This window comes from Neomonachus schauinslandi, chromosome 13, assembly GCF_002201575.2.
Source record: "Neomonachus schauinslandi chromosome 13, ASM220157v2, whole genome shotgun sequence".
NCBI classification, from domain to species: domain Eukaryota; kingdom Metazoa; phylum Chordata; class Mammalia; order Carnivora; family Phocidae; genus Neomonachus; species Neomonachus schauinslandi.
In genome coordinates this window covers 11,828,472-11,856,169 of record NC_058415.1, presented here as the reverse complement: position 1 = coordinate 11,856,169, position 27,698 = coordinate 11,828,472, and the positions used below count along the sequence as shown (strand labels likewise).

Sequence of the window (27,698 nt, the reverse complement as noted above, 5' to 3'; positions counted from 1 at the left end):
GAGCTCCTCTCAGAAAAATCCATCATTGCCTAGTAACAGAAATTGCTGGTAGAAATTGTAGGCGATCTTAAAGCATAAAAAGGCACCCAACATTTCCCTTTTGTGGAACTGGTGATGGTCAGGAAATCAGAAAAGGCCACTGTGTACTAACAGATATAATCCACTAGGTGGTGCAATGATGCAGAAATAAAAAGAATGCTGTTTCCCTTAAATTTAAAATTTCAAAATAAATGCCATTTAGAGGAAATTAGAAATGACCTTTAATGATTACAATAAAATCCTGCCACTATAGCTTTTATAAGAGGCAAGATAAATTTTGCAAATGGGGGGGCTAAAAGTAGAAAAATAACACTTACTTGTCATTCATTAACATTATAAAAACACAAAAGCATATTATAAATACGTCCTCACCCTACAAAGTTGCTAACCTGGCTCTGGGTGCTGTGGCAAAGTCAAAGGAATTTAAGCCCTCTGGAAAGCAGAAGATAGTACTTTCTAATGTTAATCAATGGACCTAATTAGTATATAGAGGAACATAATTTCTAGATGACAGACCTACAGGAGTTAGTTTCCACGTAAAAGGTGGGATCCATTCATTGGTTCATTGGACACATATTTATCAAGCACCTCTTTCATGCCAGGCTTTGTCCTGAGCACTTGAGATTAAACAATGAGGGTAACACACACAGCCCTGCCTTCAGGGAGCTCACAGACTCATGAGGGTCAATGTAAATCAAGGAGTCAGTCAGCCGCTGCAGAACTAAAGCTGACAAGTGCTATGAAGGGAGGGCACACACAGGTCTAGAATAGAAAGGACTTGCCTCTTCGGGAGATGAAGGAAGGCTCTTCTTCTTAGTGACCCTGTGGAAGCAGGGTATGCAGCTCACTGAGGAAGGGCAAGCAAGAGACACCACATCTGGGGCACAGAGAGGGAGGCAGGTGGGGGAGCCCGGGACTCAGGAAGGATCTTGGTCTCACCTATGAGTAAGTCAAAAGTCTGGGGCAGGTCAGTGGCACAGGCAGATCTGTATTTTTATATATTTGAGTCTAAATTCCTTATCTTACTGAGAGCCAGAGAAGAAATTAAGCCTGGGTCGACAGCCGCAGCAGGTTACTGGACGTAGGAGGTGGGAAGGACGAGGACACGGGGGCCTGACACTGATTCCACGTGCAGTAGTGGCTCCTCAGGGCAGCCGAAGCCAAGGGGTCCATTCAAGGGCCTAAGCTCCAGGCAAGATCCCCCTTCTACTGCGAGGAAAGACCAGAGTGAACTATAATTTCCAAGCCAGGTTCCAAAGGCATGGTTGCAGTCTTGTTACTGAGGAGCGGGTAAGAAAAAGGGGTCACACACTACGCTCTCTAGCTGTTCTACTTCGTAAGTGGCTCAAGTCCCTAGTCTGTCACTAACCGGCTGTTCTATGAGCATCCTGGGTGATAATACCCATCTCCCAGGGTTTTTGTGAAGACAGAATTTTATGTGGGAGCTTTTATAAACGCTAAAGTACCACACAAGAGGGGTATTTCCTATATTAAGTAAGCCCCACCCTAAAAAAGGGCAATGTGGTATCATTTTAGTAAGATATAAAAAATAGACTGCATTCAACATTTAAGAGTCTGTGTACCAGGCTCTGAAAACAAAGACTGAACAACATAGGACACAGTCCCCACCCTCCAGGGATGCTTGTTTTTAGGATGTAGGAAGGCCTGGAATAGTACAGAGAACAATGACTGTAAATGCTTAAGAGCTGAGGGTCAGTCGTCAGTCACTAATATCAGTCCAAAGCCTTTCCAAATCTCCTAAGCTGAGGGAACATCATTAACTCCTTTTCTGCACTATATTTCTTCAAGACTTTAACCGATGGTGGCACTTTATTATAATTTTGAAGGTTTCCCTGACAGGTAAGAATGGATTGCTTGGAACTGAAATGGTCAACAATGTAGAAACACAATAAACAGTACTGTCCCCAGACTGGAATCCAGGGAAATAAGAACATCCAAAACCCAGACAGAAATGTTTCATCATAGAGGGACATTTCAGTTTCATGGCCTTTCCACATCCTAAAAATAAAATGTGTTTTTAAGTATACTTTCTCCACAGTTTCTTGTGCTTATGTTACTGCTTAACGTGGAGGAAGTCTACACTCAAAACTTCTCAACTGGCCCCTGTTATCCATCACCTTCCTGGACTGAAACCAGAAAGCAAACTAGCCCAACCCCTTCTCTCTCTCGCTTTCCCACAGCCAAGAAGGACATCAGACAGGAGTGTCCTCATGAAGCGAGAATCTTTCACAAGTCAGCATCCTGACATATGTTATTTCCAGATAGCAGAATGGGTGAGAAACCCAAGCATCCTGCTCCTGGGAGTTCTAAACCATGGCCCAGCTAATGTTTTCTTAAAGGGCCACAAGAGGATATTACATAAATACTTATATAACCAATTTAAAATGTACCCATTTAAAAAGGTAAGAACAAATCTTTGCCAGTAAGCGGGGAAAAATAAAAACAAAAAAAACAAACAACCAAACAGGCAGTTGACTATACTTTGCCAACCCCTAGTCTAAACTCATGCAAAATTTAGTAATGGCCTACTGATGTGCACGGTGCCTGCTCAGCAAGACACAACCTTTACCTGCAAGGTGCTCACACCGGTATCGAGACAGGTACACACACTTCCTGATTCTTGCTTTCCTTCACCTTGGTTTTCACTTTAATCTTCAATAAACCTTAGGACTGCCCTTAGCATCCAGTCACTATTGAGGGATAATACTGTTCTGTTTGCTTATTTCTTTACTGTTTTTTGGTTGTTTTTTTTTTATTTAATAAGGGGCTAGTTCTGAGTGGGTATGTAATCCGAAAGTTAGGTCAATTCAAAGTGAACTACACTTGGTTTTGGTAGCAATAGAACTTACCTGGTTATAATTTACCTAAGCTAAATTCTGAACTTGTTCACAATTTCCAATCACATACCACAGGGGAAGCTGGCCTAAGATCAAAATCTTGCTTCAGATAATCCTCAAAGTAGATCATTAACTACATGTGTTAGTATTATCAACATTGAGCAAGACACTTTGTGAAGAACGGTGTTAGACAAAGAGAAGTAAAAACTTTGGTTCCTGATCTCAAGCTGGAACGCTCTCTGTGCACCCTCAAAAAAAAGTAACAAGGATGTGGCACCCACAACCCAAGGCAAAGGCTGCTTTAAAAATTTTTTAGGGACGGGTGGCTCAGTCGGTTAAGCGTCTGCCTTCATCTCAGGTCATGATCCCAGGGTCCTGGGATGGAGCCCTGCATCGGGCTCCCTGTTCAACGGGAGTCTGCTTCTCCCTCTGCTGCTCCCCCTTGCTTATGTGCTCTCTCTCTCTCTGACAAATAAAATCTTTAAAAAAAAAAATTTTTTTTTTAAATTTTTTTAAAGAGAGGGTGTAAACACTGGAAGTTTCCATCGTCCACCCTGAAGTCTAACTTAGAATCTGGTCAGAATTATATAGCCAGCATTTGTTGTGGCTGACTGAGCCTAGGACCAAGAATCAACATTTCAAATAGTATCAGCCCTAACAGACTGTCCATGGATGCACATCTTACTCATCACTTCTGGGTCCTGGGGGAAGAGAGCTATGTGGTGAGACAGTGAGGAGGAGAAAAGGCACCCTTAATAGGATTCCAGGAGGAAACTGGAAAGAAACATCACGTCTATAGTTAGAGGCTTCCCAGCTCTTTCTACCCCTTGGGCTGTTTGCTCCAGTTTTCAACATCCTCCTACCCCAGCCTGTCCAAAGGTGAACACATGGCACTCTATAATCTGCTCCACCACCAAAATGCTCTAACTCCCAAATTCCCACTCTATCTTGATCCTCAATCAAAATTTTCACTATATCCATGCATATGGTCTTGGCTACATATTAAAAGAAAACTTACTGTTCTACTTCACAGAAAGTGTGAGTATCTGCTAGCCTAAACTTCTTGGAGGTATGTGATGTTTTACAAGATGTACTTTGATCCTCAGGCAACTTATGATGGAATTCTGACCCGTAACAGCCAAATTCCCAAACGCAGCAAGTCTAAAATGTTCTAATTCCACAACCCATGTGCTTTGTAGCCACAAGAAGTTTTTCTTCACATTAACAATTGTGGGGCGTTTTTTTGGGGGGAGTTGATAGGAGCTTGGTGGGATAACAGTCATTTCTAACTAGAGACTGTGGACTTGAAGAAAGACTCTCACAGACAAAACATATTCTTAATATTGCTATAATAAATTGTGGTTTTAGCTAGTTGTTTATATCATCTACTTCCCCATAAGGCTGTGTCTTATCTTAGAGTCTTTGAGGTCCCATACAGTAATGACCACAAGTCACTGAAAAATGAAAACATCTCTTAAAAACACTGATATATTACTGTGGGGTTGCCTGGATGGCTCAGTCAGTTAAAGCATCCGACTCAGCGTTTCAGCTCAGGGTTGAGAGATTAAGCCCCGCACTGGGCTCTGCACTGGGCGTGAAGTCAGCTTGAGTTCATCCCCCTCCCTCTGCCCCTCCCCCACTTGCACACACGGGCTCGCTCTTAAAAAAAAAATCGATATATTATTGTTACTAATGATGATTCCCTGGAGAGAAAAACTTCTATACACGTTCAATGATAATGTTTAAACTCCTAAAAATCAACACAGGGCCTTTAGCTTCTCCCATTATGTCTCTGCCCATCTGATTCTGAAAAGCAGAGGCAGGTGGAGTTGGAAGAACCTACCGGTTTTGAATTAGTCAAGTGGACCTTGGCTCAAATGCCCTGCCTACCACATGAGCTGTGTGACATGGGGCAAATTACTTAACATTTCTGTGTCAGTTTCCTGACCTATTAAATCAGGTTTTAACACCTACCCCCAACTGGGCAGGATTAGTCAGTGAGATCTGCACCAAGGGTCTAACACTGTCAGTCACACGCTTCCCTCCCTCACTTCACTACAGGAAGTTATGAGAAGTCCAACAGTACAGAGCAAAACCCATGGAATCTCACTTGGTGTCCTGGGCTCCCTCATGATTAGGCATTGTTCACAAACATCAGGACTTCTGCCGCGCACTTGGGAACCGAGCAGAGTGAGCCTGCCCCCAACATGTCCAGAGTAGAAATCAAGGACACGGCGTCAGAGCTGCTCTACAAGCTCCATGAATGCATAGTTTAGATTTGTTGCTCCAGTGATGGAATGCTGCTGTTTCCAACAGTCTCCAAGCCACCTGCAAAATACTTTTTTGCTGGGTTGGGAATATAGTAAGAAAAGGGAGAAAATACACACTCATGCAGATCCCATTTCAGTCCTTTGAGACTTACCTGCTCCACTTCTTCCTTTCACCTTCCCCCACTGCCTGAGCAACTATGCTGTGTCTGGACTAGGAAAGCGAAGATCTAGACCCGCTCTCAAGAACTCACAATCACCAACAGTGACACTGATACCCCTTCCAACACCTGGCAGAACACAGGCCCCGGTGAAAACACCCTGCTTTTCTGAAAAGATAAACATATGCCCTGAAATTTAGATTAGACCTACTTGAGGACTTTTTTTGCAGTTCTGTTTCCAAGCATTCATTTTGATTAAGCTCATCCCAATCAAAAAGCTTACGTTACTTCTTAGGAAGATAATGGACTATCCATGTAGCACGGACTACACAAAGAAAGCCAATATATCCAACTTGAAACAGATGAAAGAGACAGATATGACAGCACCCCAGTTTCTATATTTCACTGCATAAATCATTATCCCAAATATAAAGCCAAAAGAACATGCATGGTAACTATCCAGAGTGATAGGTTAGTGCTAGGTTACTGCCGTTTTTTCAGGACCGTTCATGGCTGAGACATAATCCAATCAGGTCAACATTTATATTTAATCATCCAGTCACACTCAAAGACCACTTAAAACAACAATGCAATTGTTACTCGGGGTGCCTGGATGGCTCAGTCCTTAAGCATCTGCCTTCAGCTCAGGTCATGATCTCAGGGTCCTGGGATCGAGCCCCACATCGGGCTCCCTGCTCCGCAGGCAGCCTTCTTCTCCCTCCCCCACTCCCCCTGCTTGTGCTCTCTCTCTTTCTCTCTCTCTCTCTCTCTCTCTCTCTCTCTCTCGCTGTGTCTGTCTCTGTCAAATAAATAAAATCTTAAAACAAACAAAAAAACCACAATGCAATTGTTACTTGGAACTTAGAACTAAGCCCAAGCTTTTTTACCCCATAGTTGATGTGTGCACTCTTCCTTTGCTCCTGTTCTATTAATAGGTGAGAGATATTCTTTGAGGCAGTACATACTGACTGCAAATATCTCGTGGTAATAAATAGCAAAAACATTGGCAATTTATGTTTTCTGGACAAAGTAAATCATAAACACAATGCCTGAACCAACTTTATTTTTAACCCAGTTCTGTTTCTCCACATTTTACAGAAGAAAGGCTCACAGAGAAGTTTATCTCTAAAAAGTACATAACTAAAATTCCTGAATGTGAGGAGGTTTCAGGAGTGAGGAGGGTGACGTGTGATTTCAGCTGCCTTTCTTAATTCCCTAACTTTCGTGGAATATCAGTTCATGCCAGAACTTGGCTTATTTAAAAAAAAAAAAAAAAAAATCTAAAGGCCACTGTCAAATAAAAATAAAGGCTGTACTTTACAAAACACACAAAACAGCACCACACCACCCTTCCTGAGGCTGTAATAGTACTAGCTGAAATATTTATAGACACCTGGATCAGAATACATATATATTTTTATCATTTTTGTTGAAGGAGTGAATTAGGTCAGTGCCCTTAAGAAGCTCCCCATCAGCTCTCTTTTCTACTCTCCAAACAGTGAAACCCTTTGTCCATTGTATTAACCACTGTAAACTGTTTGGACATCCATTGTTAGCCCTGGCCAACTGGATTAGTCTGGCTAAAAGGAGAGAAAATGGGATTCTGTCAATATATTTCTCACACAATCAAATTTAAGCGAGCTTTGCAAAGAGCCAGCTCACTCTAACTGCTACGCCAGTGGCTGAAATGAATTTACTGGTCACGCTTATCTTGGCACTTAGAATATTTGCGTTCCTCTCACTTCAAATTTTTCTGCAAGGAGCCTTCAGAAGTAGCACTAGAGACAGAAGCCTAAAATAAAATGTTAATCAATAAATCATTTGGCCAGCCCACCTCAAAGCAGTAATAGTAAGGTCCCTAGGAAGTAAAAAATTGATTCAATTGATTGAAAATGTTTAAATGTCTCAAGAGCAGTAGAGTGCAGCTCACATTTCATAATATAAGCTAGAAACAGGACAGTCACTATTGCCAAATGTTTTAGTAGACTAGCATGTGCTGTCAGCAGGAGATTCTTGGCACCAAATAGGATAAAAATCTAATTTCTTTCCATTTCATTTGTCAAAAGATAAAGACAGAAAAAGGGAACATCCTTTTTAGCCCACCTATTAACAAGATTTATATATCACCTTTTACTTTATTAAAAACTAACAAATCAGAATGACTTCAAAAAGAAAACACTCAGTAATTTTCATAAAGTATACATCAAAGCAGTGTTCTTAGAATTAAGTCACCTTTCAGTTTCTGTATTAATTGGTAGGCTTGCAAATTATAATTTCTTAAGCTTACTCATAAAGAAAAGTACCTAGAATCACAGATTAGTAGCTGAAGAAGCTGAGGCCCTTCAGAGAAACAATTATGTGACAGGTAGGTCTGACAGCAGCATCCGTCCTCCAGCAGGTGACTATAAAGTCAAAGGACAGACTCTGTGCATTAAAGCGGCCATAGGACTGCTTCGGCAAATGTTCTTACATCATAACGATGATACTAGTAAGTTTCCACCTAGGTCACCAGTGCCACCCCAGGAGGCGTCTATCCCATTTCTTGTTGTCTGGCACTCCTCTTCGCTTACTTCCAGAAACCCCCAGCCCCCTGGCCAACAGGGTGTGCTTGTTTAAGATCTAGAAGGAGGAAGGAAAGCAGATGCCGTTTGTTTTCTTTTTTCCCATAGCAGCAGTCGCAGTCAAGGAGGATTTGCCAGACCTGAGCTTTGCACTTTTCACTAAGCTCCCTACCATTTCAGTCACCTCTGGGCTGCAGAGGCTGAGCAGGTAGAAGGGTGTTTCCAAGGTCCTGGCTCTGGACCACAGCAGCTTTCTAACTTGCTGGGGTGCAAATATGAAAGCCAGTGGTGGGCCCTTGGTTTTTGTCTGTCCAGCCTCTTGTTTTGTAGGCATTAATGCTCTCCATTAAATTCCTTTCTCCTTGAAATAGCTAAAATGATGTCCCTTTTCCTCACCGAACCCTGACTGATCAGGTACACAGTGCCCATTTTACAGCTGAGAAAAACTGAACATGAAGAAAGTAAATTGCCTGAGGTAAAGCAAGCAAGTGGGAGGACAAGGGAATTCACACCCAGGTCTGCCTGACTTCAGTTACAGAATGAAAGTTAAACACATCCCCGACATACGACCCAGCAAATCTATTCCTAGGAATTTAGATAAGAGAAGTGAGTGCATAAGTCCACAAAGCAAAGTGTGGGTGATTTCCCTAGCAGCTTTAGTCATAATAGGAAAACACAAACAAACAGGCAACAACCTAAATATCCATCAAGAGAAAAATGGATAAACAAACTGTGATAACTCATATAAATGGACTACTACTCAGCAACAAAGAACTACTGAATCAGATAACAATACGGATGAATCTCACAGAAGTTATGTTGAGCAAAAGAAGCTAGACACAAAATGTTGACTCATTTATACAGATCCTCTCAAAGTCAAGCAAAACTATCCCATGGTGACAGAAGTCAGAAAAGAGGTTCCCTTGGAGGTGGGGTGGTAACAGAGAAAGCAGCAAGAGAGAAGCTTCTACAGTGAAGGAAAGTCCTGTTTTTTCATCTAGGTGGTAACCACAGGAGTGAATACATTCATGTAAGTGTTCACCCAGCTCTGGAACCAGATAGCGGTGTCTGCACAGTACTGTGTGTGTACTAAATGCCACTGAACTGTACACTTTAAAACGGTTAGAAGGGTGGATCTCATTGCTTTACCACAACAAAAACAAACTTATCAAGCTGTCCATTTGAGATCTGTGCATTTTACTGTTATACTTCATTAAAACACCAGAAAAACAACAATATAAAAAAAGCTTCATTATGAGTAAACAAGTTTGCAAGGACAGACCCTGGATACCACTGTTTCTATGGGAAAATTTTTCTCTGTTTCCTGCACATTTTTTAAACCTCAGTTCTTTGGTAAATTGAGTCCACCTTTCCTGCTTCTTCCTGACTTGGGTAAAGACACCTGCAAACTGTGCGCTTAAGCAGTATAAGTAAATTATTTCTCCCAGACCTCTGATTAAAATTCAGATTAGGTCTGCTAGAAAGAAAGCCACTGGTATTCAAGATGAACCCAGTGCCTCTTTATTTCAGTGTTGCCGTTTGCCTGTTTTTAGACTCCAACAATAACACCAGAAGGAAAAGCACAAATGTTTCCAGTTCCATTTCTGGAAAATCTCAATGGGTGTCTAAGATGCCACAAATCTCTCTCCCCTCTTAAAACTCACGCAGACACTAAACAGACCATCCAAGGTAGGCAAAGTGGTCTGCCTCAAGTTATGCTGAAAAACTCAGAAGTGCCTGACTGATGGTAAAACTCAAGCGACAGTGAATGATTCCGTGTTAGTGAACAATGAGGGCATACAGCAGTAGCCAGGAGGCTTATCTTCAGCCCATCTGTGAAGACCAGACTCCCACCTCTGGGCCTGCCTTACCTCGCTTCTGCTACAGGCAGTACGGCCCCCGAAAGAGAAGTCCACGGGAAAAGAAGGGGGTGTTGGAGACTCCCAGTAGACAGCTCTTACTGGGAAGAGCGGAGGGGAAGAAGAAAGAGAAAACGATTCTCAAGAATCGATGCAAGATGACTGCAGATACTGGCTTGGGCTGCAGAGCAAGGAAGAGAATACAGCACACACTGGTGGTACATTATTAAAGCTGCAACTGAATAATAGATCTTCCCAGCACTTCATGAGCTCAACAACTACTGGCACTCTTGGGTTCTCAGTTTGTCCTTTAGAAAAGTATCTTTCAGAGACAATCCACTGGACCTCTTCTTAAAAGAAAAAAACAAAAACAAAAAGAAAACAAACAAAAGTTTTTTAAGGAGCAGGAAAGCACTTTAAGACGACAAGAAGCAATAGAAATTATTTAGAATGTTCTCTCGGCTTTATACCCAACCACTTAAGAACCTTAAGCACTAGAGAAGACTTCAGAGGCCTTCAAATACAACTACTCATTTCCCTATAAAGAAATTTCCATTTACATGCCTTAGCTGCAGTCACCCAGCTCATTAGTACAGCTTATACACCGCTACAGAAAAGGTCAGGTCAGAACTCTGCAGGTTTTTTCCTTACTCACAAACTATCCATCCACTCACTATATAAATGTCAGGAATCCACTCTTCTTGAGTTCCCAGTGAGTCTTCAGTTCTTACTGGTTTATGCAACAGAAGCCTTCCCCAGATCCAGTCGGTTCAATGTGGTAAACTTAGTGGATATGTTTGGTGCCCTGTCAGCTTCTGGGGTTACCCAGATGACTCAGACCAAGGAGGGGCTCACGGCAGACGGGAAGTGACAGGCATGGAGCAGACATGATAAGGGCTCTAATAAATACTGGCATGTGCATACCAACCAATCACGGGCAAGAAGGAAACTGATTCAGCCTGAGTGAAGAAGGGTAAGGGAGGAACCAGGCTTCTAAAAATGAGCTCACAGGGACATTCCTTCTAAATGAGTCATTCTTTTCAAAAACAGAAATGGTTACTTTTGCTAATTAATTCCCTCAAATAATTTCATTCTGCTTTTGCCACATATCTTTGCGAACCGTCTTCTGTGGACTGAGAATGAGCTGGCTGCCTCTGAGAGCATACACTACCCTCCTTCCCAACACAGACTCAGGGTCTCAGGTGTGCTCTACTACATAAGGCATAAAAGAAACCCCACAACCTAGAACTTGCAACACTGCCTTTATTGCTGTGACAAGAAATGGCTCTCCAAGATGGTTCCCAACAAAGCCATTTTGGACCATTACTTCCTCCTCAGAGGAACGAAGGTCTTAGAAGCTGCAAGTCTGAGAAAAGTTCATTTATTCCTACTGATGATTAGAAAGCATTATTTCCCCTGTTCACCTTCAACTCGAATGACAAAATAAAGAGTATGTGCAGTGTTCTTTCATCTCTACCAAAGCTTTTCTTTAATACAATGGCAAAGATATAACCGGACTTTAATCATTATCTGTTAATTACAGCCTAATAACTGTTACCTACCAAGAACACTAACTATCCCAAGAATTGTCTCAGAATGTATTATATATATCCCCCTCCAATGCCTCTGGCTTGTCACTAACTATAAATATATAATTATATATTTAGTCTCATACACGGTGTCTATCAGATGAGGCATACTGTAATTAAGTTTCACAAGGTGATGCCATTTTTTTCTTGTGAACATAATGTATATATTCATATGGCTGATTAAAGTCTACAATAGAAAATAACTGCCCTATTAATTAATTAATTCTGAAGTCCGTCTTTATATATGCACAGAGGTAAAATTTAGAAAACATCTGCATTCAACTCCCACACACATGCAATGTTGGGACAAGACAAAGAGGAACTAAAAGCTATGAATATTCTAATTAGGCTAAATATTAGCCTGAAAGTCAAAATAAACATTACAAAAATGCATATTGCTAATGGTCTAAAATGTACAAGGTGGGGAGGCACCCGGCTGGCTCAGTGGGTAGGCGCAAACTATTGATCTTGGGGTCCTGATCTCGAGCCCCATGTTGAGGGGTAGAGCTTACTTAAAAACAAAACGAAACAAAAGTACAAGGTGTATAAGTGATTAAGAAAGACTGCATTACGTTTTTAAGGTTAAAGACCTGATTTAACTATAACCATCTGGCAGAGGCACTAAACAAATATCTGCATGGATTTAAAACAACTAAAGTACAAGTTACTAATTGAAGGCTTAGGATTTCACGTAAAAGGTGTGCATGCACACACAGATTAAGGATTTTGGTGACTCAAAGTGTCTTCTATTCTGGTATTATTTACCTACCATGACCATGAACTTCAATTGCTCATTTTTCTAGGTCAAGGCAGGGTTACTTTTTTTTTTTTTTTTTTAAACCTCAAGACTTCCAATTCCTACTACAATCCTTGTTTAAAGCCTACATTACAGACCAACATAAGCTACATTTTTAAAAAATTAAATGCATTTCGGTGCACCTGGCTGGCTTGGTCACTCGAGTGTGCGACTCTTGATCTCGGGATTGTGAGTTCAAGCCCCACGTTGGGTGTAGAGATAACTTTAAAAATTAAACCTTTAAAAAATAAAAAAAAAAATTAGATGCTATTTGGTTCTCTGCCTTCTCCAGCACTGCCAGATCCGGAGAGCAAGCCGTGCTCCATAGCAGAGTGCTGTCCCCCTGCAGTGCCAAAGTATTTCCTCCATTCTCTGTCCACCCTATCACAGGTTCACACCAGCAGACTTTGTCTGACATTCCTGAAGGTGGGTCAAGGTTCAGGCAGCTCTCCATAACTAAACATCACACTCATATTATAAACAGTATTACCGAGTCTCAGATTTCAAGGGCTGTGTTCACAATTTTTCCCTTATTTTCATATCACTCATCCCCAAAATTTATTTCTCCTACATCAAACTCTTTGTTTTACTTAATACTTATTGTGCCTCATTCTAAGCAACCTATCTACGAAATAAGTGAATTTGGTAGCCGGCTTTATATTTTTCATCCTTGGAGTACAGTATTCATGCACAGTAACTGAAAAGTAACGTGCCACCTGTAAGTCTGTCTGTGTAGCACACTTTAGAAAACACTATTCAGGGAACAGCAAAAAAAAAAGGGCAGAAAAAATGCTTAATTAACATATCAGGTATTTTTTCAATACGTCAGTCTCTCTTCTGAGCTCATAGGTTATCAAGGCTGATGAAACTTTGGATGCTGTGGCCGCTGGATGATAAAGGCTCTAGATCCCTTAAAAACAGAATGAAACCATCACCATCATGGGAAGGCCTCTGCAGGCCTACCTGGGCTCTAGAAGTGAGAGGCCAAGTTAAGTACATTTCCTACTCAAGCTGAAAAGAGTGAGAGCAGACACTTGCCAACTCTAAGCTCTGCTTCGTGTACGGTAACATTGGTGGTGTACAAGCTTAGCCAGCTGTATTTCCCAGGTACCCTTCAAACCAGGAACTAGCTATTGCCAGTACTTAATGTTAGGACTGAGTGCCTGAAAACTTTTTCACACTGCTCTTACATGGTCTTAAAAAAAAATTGTTAATGGTAATATCACCTTAGACCCACATAAATTTGGTAGCTATACCGGCTTCTGCTAACAAGGGTCATCATAAAAATTCCTATGGGGGGGGCACTTGGGTGGCTCAGTCAGTTAAGCGTCTGCCTTTGGCTCAGGTCATGATCCCAGGGTCCCAGGATCGAGCCCCGCATCAAGCTCCCTCCTCGGCAGGAAGCCTGCTTCTCCCTCTCCCACTCCCCCTGCTTGTGTTCCCTCTCTCGCTGTCTCTCTGTCAAATAAATAAATCTTTAAAAAAAAAAAATCCTGTGGGGTCGAAGTAGGCCATTAATAGTTTTAGGGAAGATTTCTTTTTTAACCCCGAGAAGTTCAAAAAATCTCTGGCGTTTTTAACTCCCTAAACAGGTGTTAAATCTGACCGCTAAGTCTGTTTCTGACCCCAACCCTTGGATTTAGGAGCAAGAAATTAACTCAGTAAAACGTGAGATATTCTGTATTCCCCAACACACATGCACATCAATCACACCCTCCTATGTGCCTACATCCCAAATCACCTTCAATGGAAAATGCCTTTCAACACCAACGCTGGCTACTCCAAGGCCATCTGGCCAACAATTGTTGGCCCCCTGATTCCTGCTCAGAATCTAATCAATGAGGCATTTTATAGGGAGTCAGCTCTCAACCTAGATAAATTGACCTGTAGCCACAACTCCTTAATGGGATTTGTTTTAGGGATTAGGCAAGGAATTCCCTGATGGTAAGAGTATGTTGAAAGTTCCGGCTGTGACTACAAACCCTTCCTCTTAACCCCACCCCCGCCACCCACACCTCCTGGCACTCCCAGCCCCAATCTGCACGACTTTGTCAACTACAGAAGGTACTACTATCCACAGGACGAAAGCGGCCCCGCCTAGTTTCAAGAACTCACCTGTCTATTAAAAAAGAATACCTTCAGAAGAGAAACCCTTTCTAAACTTAAGTCACTGCAGGGATTTTTACATCTCCCTTGCATTCCCAAGCACTTCTGCAAAAGATAAATGGCTGGTTGTAACCTTTTGTCAATGTACAAAGAATTAGATCAAAAGTTAAACAAATGTAGGCAGAAGTCCTTGCAAATGGAATTCCCCAGGGGGGCGAGGTTAAAATTCATTGGTCTTAGGCATTTCAGTGCCTCAAAAATAGTAATATTCCCTGTGTAGGGGGTGGGGTGAAGTTTTTACTGGGAAACTGGTTCACTTCTTTGTAGGGAAATACAAGTCATTAATACATTAGGGATTTTAGGACTCCCCCCCTCCCCACCAAATTCTGTTGCTGGCATTCAAGGCCTTTCAAGAGTGTGAGCAACTCTTTTTGTTTACCTCGGCTCCTGCCTAGACACCTACCTGGTACCTCCTACCTGTACTTCTAGATCCTACCACCTCCCAGGACCCAGCACTTGGAACTTTCAGCACCTGTCTTGGTTCTTATTAGTAGCTACCATTTACCTGGCACCCACACATGCCCAACACCCTAACATCACTTCATGCTAGTCCTCACTCAACCCTATGAGGTGGGCGTGTTCCTAGCCCCATCTTCTTCACTGGCTTGCGCTGTGAGGTACCTGTTCAAATGCGGCCCTTTCTTCCCCAAAACAATCCCTACAGGGAGGGTGTACCAGGCAGTCCCACCTGGCCCGTAGTTCTGTACTGCAGAGTATGCCTGTGTATCGCACACCCGCCTCCCCCCGCCCCAGCCACAGGTATCCCAGCAGAGTCCAGAGTCTCAGTCTAACATGTTCGGCTCTCACGGACTCAGAAGGCAGACGCTGAGTCTTGCTCATCTTGTGCCCCTCACAGAGACCGCCGCAGGTAGGGAGGTGCTTGTTACTAGCTGTGTGGTCATGAAAAGGTGACGGCAGCCATTTCAAGGAAAGAAATCCCCCTTCATCAATCCGGTAGCAGCTCTGAAAAAGCTCAAGGAGCACCTCAAAAGCCACCGTTGCCTGAGTGAAGCGCCCCTTCTCCCATCTCCCCGGAGAGGAGAAGCCACAGCATCGCACCCTTATTTCTAACTGGAACTCATCATTCTTAATTACGTGCACGCTTTCCCGACAAGACAGTGTAACAGAGGCACGCTCTTTAACGCGGGTATTGCCCACGCTGAAGTGAAGCTGTTCAGGAAAATTTAATGAATAGTCAAATTTCATTCTTCAGCAGGATATTAAATGCTACAAATGCAACTACTCCTGCTCCTCACTTAAAACATCTTCCCAGGTGTGGGTGTAAATGTTACCCCCCACACACACACACACACTGTCCCTCCCAGGAATGATTCTGACAAAGCAGGGCTGGTTCTCCCAAAATGATTGTCAGCACACCTAGCACAGACCACCAGAAGCTCTGAAGCAAAGGGCCTCTTTCCCCCTTTGCTAGGATTCCCCAAGCTGAGGGAGGGCGTGTGGAGTCACAGGGCAGTTTCTATGATGGGGTGAGTCTCCGCTGGGAACTGCAGGGAAACCACAACCATTATTACTCAGACCAGACAGCTGCCAGGGAAGCAGCGCTGAAAAAGTGAAGCTAAAATAGAGGTGGGAGGCTGTATTCCATTACTAAGCCCTGGAGTATTCACTCCCAAGTTCGTCCACATTTCAAGAATGTTAAAACCCTGTAGTCAAAACCCTGATTATTTATAACTTCAACTACTGTGTAAAAGCGGAAACTTGACAAATGAAGACATAAAAGAAAGGGAATGGTGACAGGTTAAGATAATACCAGCGGAGAAGGCATTCATCACTCCCTTTTTGTGGCTTCCTCCAGAACCCCATCTCCAGTCCCTACTGAAAACAACTTTTACTGGTATTACAGAAGCAGCTGATTAAAAGGGAAAATGAAGCTCCTGGTCTCCAAAGAGTTGTCAGTTTGTCTCACACACACATGCCTGTAACTCTGCACCGAGTAAAAGTATGTGGTTTGAAACAGAGAAAACACCAAGGCACGCAGCAGGCTACACCACAGGCAGGACGAGATGCCTTCGAGGTAGCAGAGATCCAGGACAGAGTTCAGGACGGTTTCCCCCTCCCTCCTGGAGACTTACTCTGAAAAGTGACTTCAGAGAGAAGAGAAAAGGATCAAGGAGCCGCGGAGGCCATGAGCCACCACCCGGTCGGGTGAAATCTACCCCCAGCCCTCGGCCCCACGTTCAGGTGGGAGAGTAGCAGCTACCTACCGCGCAACAGGAAGCCCACCACGCGCTCCCACGCTCATTCCCCGAGACCTTTCTCCCGTCCGAGCGGACTCGAGAGGGCACTTACACGGAGCCAAGCTGACAGCTCCCGCCGGGGTGGAAACCCGCGATCTCCTCGCACCGGCATCTCGGGCGCAAGTCCCGCCTGGGCTCCGCTCTTCCTCGTTGTCGGCGCAGCGGACCAGTCCTCGGACCCGAAGCCGGGACTGCGGCACGGCCGGCCCCTGGGGCCCACCCCTTTGTCCCTCCTCCCGCCGCGCACCCCCCGCCGGAGCGCAGCGCCTCTGCGCCGGCCGCCGGACCCGGGAAACTCTCAAATGGGCCGCTACCACCCCCGCGCGGCCGGGGGGTGCGGGGAGGGCTCGCAGGCCCAATACTCGAGGCCCCCGCCACTGGCCGTTTCACAGGCGACTCCCGGCAGGGGGCGGGAGGGGGCGGCGGCGGCGGCAAGGGGACGCCGGGGTCCGAGCGGCCCGCAGCCCCCACGCCTTACCCCCCGTCCCGGGCGGCGCGATGGTTCGCTCCGCGGCGCGCACTAGGCCGGCAGGTCCCGCTCCGGGCGCGCGCGGGGGAAGCGCTGGAAGAGTAGCTGGAGGTTTGAGGCTGGCCTGTCTGTCCCGGGGCTCTTCTTTGGGGTCGCTTGCGAATCCGGTACGAACACTTTTTGGAGAGGTTTGCGGCGCCTCTTTAGCTCTCTTCCGAAAGGAAGAAGAGGGGAAACCCCAAAGTTTTCTGCCCTGCCTAGAGGCCTGCCCAGCCAGCCAACACAAACACGGCATTGTACCCCACATTTCTCAGCTCAACAACTGATTACCCGAATTCCGAGGGTGTTGGGATGTTGGTGCTAAATAAAACACGACTTCTGAGGAAAATATACTCCAGGTTATCTCTTTGGCACATTTCCAACAACTCCAATAAAGATTGGAACCCCTCTCATTTTAAAAGGCTACCAGTAGGTCACAAATGCTTAGCCAGTAGGATTTATTTAATTCAACTCAGTACGTTTACTCCTTTTAGAGTCCTATGTACAAAGAACTGCACAAGAGAAGTAAAAGCTTCCTTATTTTAGGTGCATGTAAATTATTCGGAGACTCAAAACAGGTACACTGATTAAAAATATAATTTTGGGTTTGAAATCTAAGGGAACCACGTTGTAAGAGAAAGAAGTGCGGACCACCTTGCTCTTCCCTTAAAATTGCTTTCTCTTAAAGCAAAACTCGGCCTAGGCTCACAAGTGGAAGGTAAGAGATAAAAGGTCTGGTCTGACCCGCTGACGAGATGCAGATGCTGGGCTCTCTCCCTGAAAAATTGCTTCACTTCCTGCCTAATCAAAACAAGTTTGGCAGTTTATGTGGAAAAACAAGTCCAGCAGATGCCGCTCTGAAAGTGTTAGGCTTCTGGCCTCCTTTGGGGTAGCTAAGTGCATGCCTCTGGATAAAAAGCATTGTGAGTAACATTTCCCACTTTCCTTCAAGTCTCCAGACCCAGATGTTTGGGTAGTATTCCTGATGTAAGGTGTTACTCTCCTGACCTAAGCACCAATTTAAAAAATGTTTCCCAAATTAGGTAGTGCCGACAAACAGTAACAGTGATAGCCTGAGTGAACTGGTCACACCTTAGTGATGTGAGCTTCATTAGCATTTTAAAAGGAAGAAAGGAATCCAGAATGTAGCACTAATATCTGCTGAATGATTTCCTTTTTCTCTCTAGAGATGCACTGTCCATGATTCATGATAACCACTTCCCACATGCAGGTATTTAATACATTTCAATTTAAATTAACTAAAATTAAAGGAAATGAAAATTTCAGTTTCTTGGTCACGTTAGTCACATTTCCAGGGCTCAGTAGCCACATGCAGCTAATGGCTACCATCGTGGACAGCGCAGATATAGAGTATTTTTACCACTGCAGGAAGTTCTATTGAACTACACTGCTCCAAATAATGAAATAGTTGTATACTGGAAATACTATTCTTCTGACACAGTGCCTGACACAGATTAACAATAAATAGTTGTTGAAAAACATGATTCAGTTAGTACACTAGCATTGCTGGTGGCAGTTATAAATAAATACTAACTCTTTGGAGAAGGAATTCATAGTACATCTTTTTCACATGTGGGTTGCACATTTGAACCCCACTCCTAGAATTTGTTTCTCCGAAGAAATTCTATCAATCACTGACCCACTTCTATCAAGCCAGACCCCTGATAAAAGACTTAGGCTCTCAACTTGGGGAGCTCAGTCTATTACAGCAGATGCCCAGTAAATAATAAGAAACTGTAAGTGCTGGAATTCCTGGAAAGCTCAGGGGACTCAGGGGACTTTGGGGAGGGGTTCTTCACCCAGATGGGGTTCAGGGAAGGCTTTCCAGATGTGGGGTTGCTTACAGGAATGAATTTGTGAGACAGAAAGGGGGAAAGCTTTCCAGGTGAGGGGAATAAATACAAGTGGAGAAACAAGGAATGAAGAGACCACAGACTTGCTCTTCAGTGCCAGGAAGTGAGGTTGCCCAGGCAGGCAGGGGCTGTATTCTCCTATGAACACAGTACAAGTGGGATTAGATTGGCATTTTGTAAAGATCACTCTGTCAGCTTCTGGAGGAAGATGAATGTGGCGGGGGGGGGGGGGTGTCAGTAAGAATGACAAGACCAGCAAAAAATGTGTTTTTGTGGGAAGGCAGGTGAGAGATGACATGGCTATCAGGCCGTGTTAGACAAAAAGGAGCCACTTCTCGAGAAATTAAGGGAGAGTAATCATCAGGCTGGTTGACTGCCTGATTACAAATGATGTAAGGAAGAGGGAAGTGAGTCTAAGGTGACTCTCAGGTTTCTGGCTTAACTGAGTAGATGACAGTATCTTTACTAGAGAATGCAGGAGTGGGAGCAGATCTTGGGAGGAGCTTGAGGAAAGAAGGTGAGTTTAGTTAAGGACTGATTGAGTTTCAAGGGCTATGGGTCATGCAGGTGGAGATGTTCAGTTGTCTACTATGCACTAGTCATTGAGTACTTGGGTAGAGAGCTCTGGGATAGAGGAAGAGATCTGAGTATTGTCAATGTATCAAGAAAGATGAGGTCAGGGGCGCCTGGGTGGCTCAGTCGTTAAGCGTCTGCCTTCATCTCAGGTCATGATCCTAGGGTCCTGGGATCGAGCCCCGCATCGGGCTCCCTGCTCTGCAGGAAGCCTGCTTCTCCCTCTCCCACTCCCCCTGCTTGTGTTCCCTCTCTCGCTGTTTCTCTCTCTGTCAAATAAATAAATAAAATCTTTAAAAAAAAAAAAAAAAGAAAGATGAGGTCAGGGGAGGAAGTGAGACTATTCAGAGACACTATGTAGATTGAGGCAGCAGAGGATTAAAGATAGGACCCATCCAGCCTGTTTTCATAATAACCTTTATTGTGACAGGCAAAAAAAAAGATAGGATCCATCTCTGGAAATGCTAATTATTAGGGGGCAAGCTCAAATCCCCTGAGCAGAGACCAAAGAGGAAAAGGGAAGAAAAAACCTCTCTGGAGCAGTATCCACAAAATCAAGGGAAGAATGAATTTCCAAGCAGGGGAAAATAGCCAACAACAGACACCAATGAGGAGGTCAGTTAAGGTAAGAACAGAAGACGCTCACCAAGAAGAGAACCAGTGCTCATCTTGGCCAGAGCTGTTTCAGTGGGAAGATGAGACTGGAGGTCAGACTCCCGTGGCTGACTGGTAGGTGAGGCACTTCACTGGATGCCAATTCATGATAACAAAGGATGGAAACCATCCATGTCCAATAATAGAGGGCTCCTGAATTACAGCGGATCAACTGAATTGGCATAGCAAGCTGTCCTTTAAAATTACAAGTCTGTCAAGCAACAAGGAGAATAATGGTATAGTAACCAATGAAAAAGACACAAATGGGCACCTGGGTGGCTCAGTCGGTTAAGCTTCTGCCTTCGGCTCAGGTCATGATCCTAGGGTCCTGGGATTGAGTCCCACATCGGCTCCCCGCTCAGTGGGGAGTCTGCTTCTCCCTCTCCCTCTGCCCCTCCCCGCTGACTTGTGCATGCTCACGAGCTCTCTCTCTCAAATAAATAAAATCTTTAAAAAAAAAAAAAAAGAAAAAACACAAATCTTACCTACCCTATGATGACAATGAAGAAACTATGAAAAACATATAAACGAACTGGAAAGCAAATGGGAACATGATCTGATGACAGGATAGGACTGTGTGTCTTTCTCTTTTCAAATTGTAGTTATTGTTTGTGCCATGTTGTTTGTGTAATGGACAGTTTTTCAATACTTTTCAGTATGCATCACAATGTATAAGATCTTTGTAACAAGTTGGTCAGAAGACTTCAAATCAATGTGATAAACTAAACACTTTTCATCAAATTTCCTCATGAATATTGAAATTTGGATATATACATATATATACACACACACACACCCATAGACATATAGACACACATGTATATGTGTATATATACATATATATTTGCAGTATAGTTATAAAGTGTCATTAAGTGGGAACAAAGGGATCTGACATTGAAAAGCTGACAGGGTAACTGAGCAATTTAGTTGGCCTGCACACAGAAAGGCTGACTGCAATCGTAGAGACAATTTTCCACAACAAACATTTCTTGAACACCTCCCATGTACCAGGGGCACATACAGAGAAGACAAAGACAATATATACTGGGGGGCTTGCTCACAGTGAGATGAAGACATAACCAAGTAAACAAATGATGATAAGGCGGGAGAGTTGACCAAGTACAGGAATGACTAACATGCGGAGGCCACAGTTAACACTCTGCCCAAGGGAGGGGCACCGTTCAGGAGAAACGGCCTGGCCTGCCCTCACCTCCCCTGCAGTGGCCTCTTCTCTGCTGGCCTCTCCCACCCTTCTCAGTCCAAACAGCCATCCCAGTAACCGTGCTTGTTCGCTTAAAAGACTCTTCCATCAGCACCTGCCATAGGCCCTAAAGTAACATCCAGGAGAAAGGCATGGAAAGTTCTGCTCTGCCCTTCACGCCTTTACTTTCTGTTATTTAATACTACTCTTGCTAACTTTCAAAGTTTATTAAAGTACTTTTCTCTTTTTTGGGGGGGTGGGCAGGAGAGGGTCAGGGTGACTAGCTACCCTAAGTATCCCAACTCCTAAGTTTCTAGCGAAAGCACTGATACCTGTGTATGGAACTGCGCCTAGTACCATATATTCCCTCATGACCCCCAAATCCCACAGAAAAACAGACTTCGGATTGAGATTCTCCTCATCCAGATCTATGATGGTCCTAAAAATACGATACAATGGAACGAAGTCCACTTCAAGTGTAACATAGGTTTGTACACATTGCAGAGAGAGCAAATTATTTTCAAGCTAGCCTCCAGCACTTGGAATCCTGCAAACAAACAGATGAATGCATGATGATCCACAAGAAAACCTCTCAGGTTCACCTCAAACTTTTGGGCAGCTCAAGACTCTTGATTTACCTTTGGAAACGCTATGTTTCTGGTTCACTGACAAGCACTTTGCAGAGTCCCTGTCTTCAGGATTGTTCCCATATCTTAATATTATGTAGGAAGAGCAGAAAGCTGTCTCTCGTTTGCCACTTTCCAAAATGTCCATTTATCTACATGTTAGTGTCTCAAAGGGCAATGCCCATTTTCACACAGCCATTCTTCTGTTCAGGAAACTGAGGTGTAACACTATTTATATTGTTCCATAGTTAAGAAAACTATTTTTAGTTTTGTTCATTTTTTAGACCAGTGAGTTTTTACAAAAAAATAAGATGCTCATTAAAAAGCATTCAAAGCAGCTCAGAAAAGCACAAAGAAATGTAAAAATCATCTAAAATCCTAACAACCAGCTTCAACATTAGATGAACATTCCAGACATTTGCAGATATAGATAAAAGGCTACCTACAAGACTACCCCCAGAGATCAGAATAATTTATTTTTTTATTATGTTATGTTAATCACCATACATTACATCATTAGTTTTTGATGTAGTGTTCCATGATTCATTGTTTGCATATAACACCCAGTGCTCCATGCAGAACGTGCCCTCTTTAATACCCATCACCAGGCTAGAACCCTCAGTTTGTTTTTCAGAGTCCATAGTCTCTCATGGTTCGAGACCAGAATAATTTAAACAAAAATGAGATCTTATTACAGTGCTATTTTAATTTAAAAATAGTAAATAAAATTCTGTTTGATATTGACAGAAAAAAAGAAAATTGAATAAAACAAAAATATTCATGAGCACAGGATAAATATTTCTTCAACATATTTATCCCTAAAAGATCATCTAAAGAGTAAAGATTAACTTAGCCCAAAAAATCTTCAGTAGTGAGTTTCCAAAGACACTTCTAAAACATTAAGAGATTAGTATTTTAATTGATAAAGAATTACATGTTTTGAGGTGCCTGAGTGGCTGAGTCAGTTAAGCGTCCGATTCTTGATTTCGGCTCAGTCATGATCTCAGGGTCGAGAACATTTGAGCCAAGTCGGGCTCCATGCTGAGCGGGAAGTCTGCTTGAGATTCTTTGTCTCCCTCTCCCTCTGCCCCACCCCCAACTCATGTGCTCTTGTGAGTTTGCTCTCTCTCTCAAATAAATAATCTTTTTTTTTAATTATGTTTTAATTTTAGAAAGTTTCTCTTCCTCCAGGACTTGTCTCTTTGCTATCTCCCTGTATTCAACCTTGCCGCTCCCAATCCATCCTCCCCAACAGCCAGAATGATCTTTTCATGAAGCAAATCAGATCTCATAACTCTATCCTTTTATTTTATTTTATTTTACTTAATGATTTTATTTGTTTAACAGAGAGAGACACAGCGAGAGAGGGAACACAAGCAGGGGGAGTGGGAGAGAAAGAAGCAGGCTTCCCGCTAAGCAGAGAGCCAGATGCGGGACTCGATCCCAGGACCCTGGGATCACGACCCGAGCCGAAGGCAGACGCTTAACAACTGAGCCACCCAGGCGCCCATAACTCTATCCTTTTAAACCCTCAAAATGTCACCAATCCAGACTTCTTGTCATGGCCTGTGTTATGGCTGAATGTTTGTGTCCCTCCCAGCCTCCCAAAAGGGGTTGAAGCCCTAACCCCCAAAGTGGTGCTATCTGGAGATGGGCCTTTGGGAGGGAATTAGGTTTAGATTAGGTCATGAGAGGAGGCCCCTCATGATGAGATTTGTGGTCTTGTAAGAGGAAGAGAGAGATCTCTCTCCAGGCTCATACTCCTCGGAAAGACCATGTGAGGACACACGGAGAAGGCAGCTAGCTGCCTACCAGCCAGGAGAAGGGCCCCCACCAAGAGCCAAATCTGCCAGCACCTTGATCTTGGACTTTGTAGTCCCCAGAACTGTGAGAAATAAATGCCCGTTGTTCAAAGCACCCAGTCTATGGCGTTTTGTTACAGAGTACAAGCTGGTTAAGACAGCCTCCAAGTCGAATCGAACCTGCTGCCCCTCCAAACTCAGCCCATCCTGCTCGCTCCCAAGCGCATATCCTGGAGCCACACTGGCCTTCCTTTGTTGCTCTCGAGAGCCTGCCAGGCGCGTTTCTGCCCTCGTGCCTTTGAGCTTCTCTGCCTGGACCACAGAGCCAGCTTCTGCTTAGATTTCCCTATCTAAAGCTGGAAGCATACCTAGAGGTGGCAACCAGAAAGGGCTGCCCTCAGGAGAGAGTCAAATTTAAGTTAAAGCAAGGACACGGAGTCCAGCTGAGTGTTTTGCTTACCGCGAAGCGGACATTTCCAAGAGCAGAGTGCAGGGTTGTGAAAAGGTGGGGGTGGTGGGTGGTGTGGTTGGGCTAAGGGAAGCCTAGAGAGGAACCACAGCCCAAGACAGCAAAGGACCCTAGTATCCACGGCTCTCCCTTTTTAACTTTATGGTTATTATTACTACTGGTAAGACATTGGCAAGGATGTTGTTATTACTACAATGAAAAGATGAAAAGGAGTGAGTGCCAAAGTGATAAAAACATCAGACTGTCGGGGGAGAAAATTCCCAGTTCTCAGTGGATGGCGGCTTTCAATTCACCCTCTCCTCTTTCGGCCATTGACACAAATCCCAAACCCCAGCTTTTCCTCCCGATGTTTCCCCCCTCCTGGCAATGTTTCTGGGCATGATAGGTTTAGCTAGCCACAGAACTGACAGGAGAATTGGTGATGCACGTCAGAGTCAGCTGTGGGCCGCATGGGTGACGTGTCTGAGGAGGCACTGGCCTGGTGCTGGGGAGACAGTAGGCGGACCTCGTGGTGCCAGGCTCACGTGCAGGCTCCCAGGACATTTATGGGGATGGTCTGAGTGCATTTAGGCTGGCAGGCAAGGTCAAGGTACACTCAGTCTGCTGGACAGGGGGTCGAGACAGGGCATAATCCAGCTCCAGGCCTGGAGATCCTAGAAGCACCTTTCGAAGCACGGTTTGGTCAGACAGGCCCTGCCAGGGAGAGTGCTCCACACTTTGGAGGATCCTCCCCTCCTGGCAGGGTGCCCTGGGGCCTCAGAGGCGGGGTTTATTGAACTTCTATTTACACTGCAGAGTATACAAAATCCACACTCTTTCCAGATGCCACTTGTTAACCCTCCATTAAAAAACAGTACCAACAGGGGGTTCCTGGCTGGCTCAGTCCTTGGAGCGAGCGAGCGGTTCTTGATGTTGGGGTACTGAGTTCGCTGGGTATAGAGATTACTTAAAAATAAAACCTTAAAAAAATAAACAACAAAAAAAACAGAAACCCTGATAAACAAAGATGGATTAAACACATACTATGTGCCAGAAATTTTCAAAACACTATTTTAGCTCATTTCATGTAAGCCCTCACAGCGTCCCCCTCTGTATTTGGTGTATTTGGTATTATTGCCGTGCTTTACCGATGAGGAAACTGCTTTGGAGAGGGGAAAACAGCTATTGCATGAGGTCCCTTCAGGTAGGAAGCGGAGGAGACTCCAGACACAGGTCTGTTGGATCGAAGCCCATCCTCCCCAGTGCTCTCCGGCCCGTGTTCACTGCCTCTGCCCCAGCGGGACAACTGCACGGAGTCAGGGACCGGTGGGGTTTTGGTGTTGCTACTGCTGTCTTCCTCACGGCGCCTTTTAACAGAACTCAGGAGGCTTTTTGCTGAACCAAGTGTCGGGGAGTCATGTTTGTGAAACTGTTTCCACGCAATATTGAAAAGGTAGGCTCCACAGCTCTCTCCTCTGGCCATCCAAGACGCTGAAAGGGAAGAAGGCTAAGGGGAAGAAGGTGGCCCCGAAGCCTCTGTTGTGAAGAAGCAGGAGGCCAAGACAGTGGTCAATCCCCTGTCTGAGAAAAGGCCCAAGAATTTTGGCATCAGACAGGACATCTCACCCAAAAGGGACCTCACCCGCTTTGTCAAATAGCCCCTCTACATCCGGCTGCAGCAGGCAAAGGGCTGTTCTCTATCAACGCCTGCAAGTGTCTCCCGCAATGAACCAGCTCACCCAGGCCTTGGACTGCCAAACAGCTCCTCGGCTGCTTCAGCTGGCCCACAAGTACAGACCAGAGACAAGGCGAGAGAAGAAGCAGAGATTGTTGGCCCAGGCTGAGAAGAAAGTGCCGGCAAAGGGGAGGTCCCCACTAAGTGGCCTGTCCTTCGAGCTGGGGTTAACACTGTCACCACCTTGGTGGACAAGAAGGCTCAGCTGGTAGGGACTGCACGTGCTATGGATCCCACTGAGCTGGGTCATAAGACGGGGGTTCCCTACTGCACTTGCACTATCAAGGGGAAGGCCAAGCTGGGGCATCTGGCCCACAGGACGACTTGCACCACTGTCGCCATCACACAGGTGAACTCAGAAGACAAAGGCTCTCTGGCTAAGCTGGTGGAAGCCATCAGGACCAATGACAATGACAGATATGATGAGATCCTCCGACACTGGGGAGGCAACATCCTGGGTCCAAAGTCGGTGGCTCGCATCACCAAGTTGGAAAAGGCAAAGGCTAAAGAACTGGTCGCCAAACTGGGCTGAGTGTATGCTGTTGAATCTTCTGTACATAAAAGTAATAAAAAGTTCTTTTTCAAAAAAAGACAAGAAAGAAGGTAAAGGCCCGAAATGCATCTCACTCCAGCCATGAGCTAGTTAATGAGAATCCTTGATAGAAATGTGATCTGGTGTCTAACTGGACTCCACAGCACCCTTTCCCTGAACAAGTACTTTAAGAAAAAACACTTCAATAGGTTAAAAATTGGACCACGTAAAAAGATCCTCATCTCACTGGGCAGGGAGGGAACCTGAGGTGACAGAGGCCCAGGGGACTGTTGCAAGGGACACGGGTCCTCCAGGGAACCAGAGGGGCCTCCGGCAACATGGGAATTGCTTTAAAAAATTATCACCAGAACCCCCTAGTCTGAAGAATTCGGTATCCCTGATCAGCACAGATTAAAGTTGCTGAAGAGTCTCCTAGATTTTCAGAGAATTCTCAGACCTGAAAGGGGCCTTAGAAAAACACTGCAAGCAGATAGCTTTCCAGGGCGGTCATAAATTAGCGCGGGTCTTGGAAACAAAGGACGCCAGGCCTGGGAAAGGCACTTCCAGGAGGCGCGCAACCCAAGTTGAAGATATGGCTCACAACATTTATGTTCCTGTGGGACGTCTGCTAAATTTCTCTGAGGACAAGAATTACCTGAGACCTCCCAGGTCCCTCCCTGAGATGCTGATTCAGAGGGGTCTGAGAAGCGGCAGGGGAACGGATGTTTTGAGCATGTACCACCCCCCCCCCCACAAGTGAGGCTCATTATCAGGGAGGTTTGGCTTTCGTTCTTGCTTGCTTGCTTGCTTTCAGATTTTATTTATTTATTTGAGAGAGAGGAGAGAGTGAGCAAGAGCACAAGCAGGGGGAGCAGCAGAGGGAGAGGGAGAAGCAGGCTCCCTGTGCGGGCTTGATCTCAGGACGCTGAGATCATGACCTGAGCCGAAAGCAGCCCGCTTAACTGGCTAAGCCACCCAGGCGCCCTTAGGGACATTGTTTTAATGCTCTGACACAAGACAGAAAGATTACCATTTTGAAGGCAGGTAAAACATTCAGAAGGTCAGAAAATAATTCTCTCCATTTGCAAAATGCTGTCTTTGGTTTGCAAAAGAAAGGATCTGGTCCCATCATTCTCTTTATTTATTTACATATATATATTTGCATATACACATATCATTTGTATTTCAATT

At 44.5% G+C, this 27,698-nt stretch overlaps 2 protein-coding genes across 2 annotated transcripts in view; one reads left to right on the top strand and one right to left on the bottom strand.

Moving 5' to 3' along the window:
- TJP2 (tight junction protein 2) overlaps positions 1-27,698 on the bottom strand; it is a 121,613-nt gene that overhangs the window by 58,251 nt on the left and 35,664 nt on the right.
- On the top strand, positions 9,676-26,507 carry LOC110584325 (60S ribosomal protein L7a-like). Its single transcript, XM_044920748.1, has 3 exons — positions 9,676-9,963; positions 21,755-21,851; positions 26,089-26,507. Exons 1-3 carry the CDS (start codon positions 9,676-9,678, stop codon positions 26,505-26,507), a joined length of 804 nt encoding a protein of 267 aa, XP_044776683.1.